The sequence below is a fragment of the Montipora foliosa genome, chromosome 2, assembly GCF_036669935.1.
Source record: "Montipora foliosa isolate CH-2021 chromosome 2, ASM3666993v2, whole genome shotgun sequence".
NCBI classification, from domain to species: Eukaryota; Metazoa; Cnidaria; class Anthozoa; order Scleractinia; family Acroporidae; genus Montipora; species Montipora foliosa.
In genome coordinates, this window is record NC_090870.1 from 1743061 (window position 1) to 1748060 (window position 5000).

General features: G+C 39.7%; 1 protein-coding gene across 1 annotated transcript in view; it reads right to left on the reverse strand.

Moving 5' to 3' along the window:
* LOC137991090 (sodium channel protein 60E-like) overlaps positions 1-5000 on the reverse strand; it is a 22647-nt gene that overhangs the window by 8857 nt on the left and 8790 nt on the right. Inside the window, exons 5-9 of the mRNA XM_068836212.1 lie at positions 3938-4029; positions 3389-3538; positions 2923-2983; positions 1835-1976; positions 1603-1739 (exon numbers count right to left, since the gene is read on the reverse strand). Coding sequence (XP_068692313.1) covers positions 1603-1739; positions 1835-1976; positions 2923-2983; positions 3389-3538; positions 3938-4029 — 582 coding nt within the window. The remainder of the gene's footprint in view (positions 1-1602; positions 1740-1834; positions 1977-2922; positions 2984-3388; positions 3539-3937; positions 4030-5000) is intronic.

Sequence of the window (5000 nt, forward strand, 5' to 3'; positions counted from 1 at the left end):
CCCTCACCTCCAAAAAATAAATAATTACGGTAACTTGTGTTAATGGACGGAAATCGGTGAAAACAGATCAGACATGATTTTTTCAGGTACCAACACTAGAAACAATGTATTTGCAACTGAACCATCTTCCACAATCAGAACTGTAAAGATACTACTCGTGAGTCCGACACATCCATGTAAATAAAAACAAATGGATTTCATCCTTGGCTGATAATATTCTTATGGGCCAGTAGCAAACATCAAAGAATCTACTGGAAATATAAAGGAATCGAAATTGTCATTAAAACAAAAATATAACTTGGGGATACACATATCACTGGTGACCGCAATCGTAGTGATATATGTATCCCCTAGCCTATCGGCGTTGTCGCCTCTCTAGCAACTTACTAACTACTAGCTTTTTTCTGGCTAGTATGTAAGTGCATGAAATATTCCATCAACTGGCAGCAAGTATGATTGATTCCCAATTATCACTGACAAATTTAAAAACTAGACAGACGACAGCGCGCTAGCCAGGGGATAAACATATCACTTTGACTTAGATCGCCAGTTCAGTGATACGTGTATCCCAACATATCTCGGGGGTACGCATATCCCGGTAATCGTAGTCAGTGATATATTGTATATTTGGATCGGTTGAAACTTTAAAATATAAACCCACAAAAATCTGTCCCTCGTAGCCTCCATGTTTTCCTTCAAGCCTTTGGAGGCCCGGGTACAAGCTTCAGTGTTTTTGTATCCCTACCGGGGTACACATATCACTAGTGATAAGTGTTGCGGGATACACATATCATGGAGGTACACATATCTTTGCAAAACCGGTTTTCAGTGCTGTAAATTCTATCTATACATCACTCTAATCACAATCATAATGTTTAATTTTAATGAACCGCGCGTAAATTTACAAAAAACTTTCCGATTCTAGGTTTACAGTGGTAATAACAAATGTCAATGAAATTGACATGTCACAGGCGTTTTGGTTTTCTAAATTTAGCGCGAGTGGCCCTATTAACGAGGCGAAATTAAAAAGGATTCTACTGTTTGGGATTTAAGGTTGTGGCAGTTGGCCGTATATACGGGTGACCGCATTAGCGAGGGTTTTCTATTAGAGAATGTATGGCGTTTTGCCGGGCCAAAAAAAAATTGGCCGCAATCACGAGGTGACCGTATTACCGAGGTGGCCCTAAGGCGGGGTTCCACTGTATAACAATGTTCTGAAGTTCTCAAACGTCGGTCGTATGCAGCTGCCAGGGGCACCAAGCTCGCGCAAACAAGTATTAGAGAAATTAGCAACGCGTTCACGTAAAACGAAAATGACGGAAAACGGACGGCTGACGCCGCTTGTCACGAAGGCATGAAAATCTACTTGATCTCATTCGTCTCCTTCTCTGGAGAAGTTGCTTCATGTCTGTAGCTAATTAAATATAAAAGCCAAGAAATGAACTGAAACCAAACAAACCCCTTTAATTTTTGGCAAACTACAAATTTCAGACTAATGTTTGCTGCGCGAGTGATTATAAATGACTCCGATGCTATCACTACTACATTTTAACTTACTTTTGAATAAGCTACAAAGATGGACTGAACTATAATAAGCCTTACCTTTGTTGCATGGCGACTACTTCTTGTTGATAAGAGACTGCCACCACCGCAAGCACCAGATTAATGAGATAAAAAGAGCCAAAGAACACTGCAAACATGAAATAAAACACATACCACGAACCCATGGCGGAAAGGACCTATGGTAAAGACAATCGGACATTATCATTTTACATGTAAGGCAGATAAAGCGCACATCCCCTTTGACATACACACGTCACACGCACATACTCACGTAGTTAAAAACGTTTTCCCAAAAGTCCATTGTTATCAGTTGGAAAGCAGTTACTAGAGACCAAGCGAAGTTTTCAAAGTTAGTGTAGCCGTAATTGGGGTTTTCACCAGAGGAAAGACACGTATAGTTTGTAGGACAATGGCTGAAAAAAATGAAATAAAATATCTCACTAAGGTGACGAAAAGTCAGGTACTTTTTATTAAGTAATAAGTAAGTAATAAAAGAAAAGGCTTTGACATATTTGTTTACGATGCCATTTAAAGGATAAAAAGGATGAAGGATGAAAAGATGGAAGCAACCCGTTGGCAATTTACAAAGCATGATGTATTGCAGGATGTTGGGATTCCTGAAGACAAATCTATTCAGTGGTTGTAGAGGGTTGTATTATAAAGACGCTGTTGTCATTAAGGAGCCTACGGGAAAATAGGTGTGTCTCCTGCTTTTTTGTTGCGGGAAAGATCATACATCATACGTCAACATGTTTAGGCTCTCACCGAGGCTGCCGCCATCAATGGATATTTAAAGTTTTACTACACGCACTGTGAAATAACGTTTGCTTTTTCATCGTGGTGAAGTACGATGATATTAAGGTAGTATTATACTTCGTCTCACAATGTTGTCATTTGTGGTTTATATATAAAGCTCAATGATGCATGAATTTTTGATTGGTTCTCATCTATGAACTATTGGAGGATAGACGCATAGCTGACGTCATCAAGATCTTTATTAATGGTTCTTTAACAGTGACCGCCGACCGGTTGGGTCAGTTGGTTTAGCACAAGGGTACCGTGCGGAAGGTGAGTTTCAAAAAAGGAGGGACACCAGATAGCGGACACCAGAAGGGAACAATGTCCTCAACAGAGAAGACGGAAATAAACCAATTGGACCTTTATCAGTCGGCGTCCATGCTGGTCCAAGACAATACAGTTCGTACCCCAAGCCAAGTTGATGTGTTCAGGAGATACAAAACAGAATTTTTCAGTGCCTCGGGACTCAAAATGGTCGCTCTGTGAAAAAGGCCCTTTACGGATGTGGAAAACCAACAGTCACAGGCTTTCACAGAAGAGCTTCTAAATCGTATATCTTACCGTGCAGTTGAAGCGTTTCCACAAACAAGAGGCTCGTCTTCATCACTTTTTAGCCACTCACCTTCAAGAGCAAGCATTTGTCAGTCAATTACTTAGTATATTTAAAACAAAGAATGAAAAGAATGAATGAATGAGAGAGAGAGAGAGAGAGAGAGAGAGAGAGAGAGAGAGAGAGAGAGAGAGAGAGAGAGAGAGAGAGAGAGAGAGAGAGAGAGAGAGAGTGAATGAGTGAGTGAGTGAGTGAGTGAACGAACGAACGAACGAACGGAAGAGTTAACGACAAACACCAACCCTGAGATCTACCTATTAGGTTTAGGATGCGCATAGGAATATCACCATGGAAGTGGCAGCTATGGACAGCCGTTATAAACGAATGGATGAACGACTTAACTGATGTTAGATTTCACGATACAGTAAAGTGACTTTCTCATGGTATAAGTATGGCTTGGACTAAAATTTTCCTTACCGTTACTGGTGATGCATTTATTTCTTAATTGACCAACAAATAGCTGCATTCCAACTAAAGCGAAGATACACAGGAAAAATAGCGTCAAAATAAGCACATCAGACAACATCAACATGGACTTGAGCAGGGCGTTAACCATTGTCTTTAAACCTGAAACAAGAGAAGAAAATGTTTCCTCGGTGGGACTCGTGTATACACCACAATAAAACAAACCCATAGTGTTAATAAGAAATATATTTTCGATGTTTCCTTAACAGGAGTCAATCAATTTTAATCATATAAAACTATTATATAGCGATACTCTATACTCATTATTTATAAAAAAAGTTCTTTTGATATTCAAATTTGTCAACCACTGATCATGAATCATGCAAAAGAAACCCTTTGTTTCGAGAGACAGTCAACCTCTGAATGGCACATTATAATTAAAGACAATAGTTGACGTGAAGACGAAATTTCGACCATCTTTTCTCGTTCCTTGGCCTTACGAGCCGCCACCATCTCAGAAATTGCAGGAACACAAGTACGTTATGCTTAAGGTTTTGTTACCTTCAACTGTTGAAATTGTGCGAAGGGCTCGCAAAACTCTAAACGTTCTGATCCCTGACAAGTTGTAAACATTTGGTATAAGAGTTATATATCTGTTGAAGAGGAAAAGCAATGATTAGTTCATGGTAGGCGATGTTCATTGCAGAAAGAACACATACCATGCATTTTTACCTTGGTAAAATGCACGGTATGTGTTCTTTCCCCTATATATAGTCTATACCTTTCATTTGCCTTGAAATTTCTAACTTTCATGTGTTCTAAACCCTGTCTGGGGTTTTAGAGGAAAGGATACACACTCAAGTGAAGGAAAGTTGGGCCCTAGGGATCCCCACGCTGCTAAGTCACCTCATTAATCTGCTGCGTTGCCAGCGTGGTAGCTTTGATGGTGTAGTGGCTTAGCATGCCCGACTAGTAATCAGGGAGGCGTGGGTTCGAGTCCCGCTCAGGGCAAAAACCAATTTTTCGGATGGGTGTGTCGAAAGGTAAAAATGCACCGCGGTATGTGTTCTTTCTCCAATATATAGTCTATACCTTTCATTTGCCTCGAAATTTCTAACTTTCAGATGTTCATTGCAAAAAAAAAAGGATATTTAAAAAGCTTCTGAGAAGAGGTTTGGATTATTCGATAGAAGGAAATCTGCTTGATTAAAGAAAAAAGTGATCCGTAATAGCTGGTGTGGGCGCATTTAGAAACGTTAAAATGTTTTATCTTTGGGGATTGGAGCTGGTGTCAATTATTTTAAGAAAAAACAAGGATGACATGAATCTCAAAATAACCAGTGTTGAGAAAATGATCATTCCAAGTAAGGGAACTTGTTGACTCTCCTTGTGATGAGAAACTGCCCTCAGCAATAACTATTCAGACAGCTATTGAAACCTGAAAAATGATCATGAATGATTTAGCGCTCTCTACATTAGTTTGCGCGAGTCATTGGAAAGACTAGTGCCGTTTGCTGATGAAACAGAGCGGTAAAAATTGAGTGTCGTGAAACCAAAGCAATTAGTTACGCACTCCTTTGGCCAATCATGACATAAGCAGAAAATAAGGCAATCATAGCTCAAA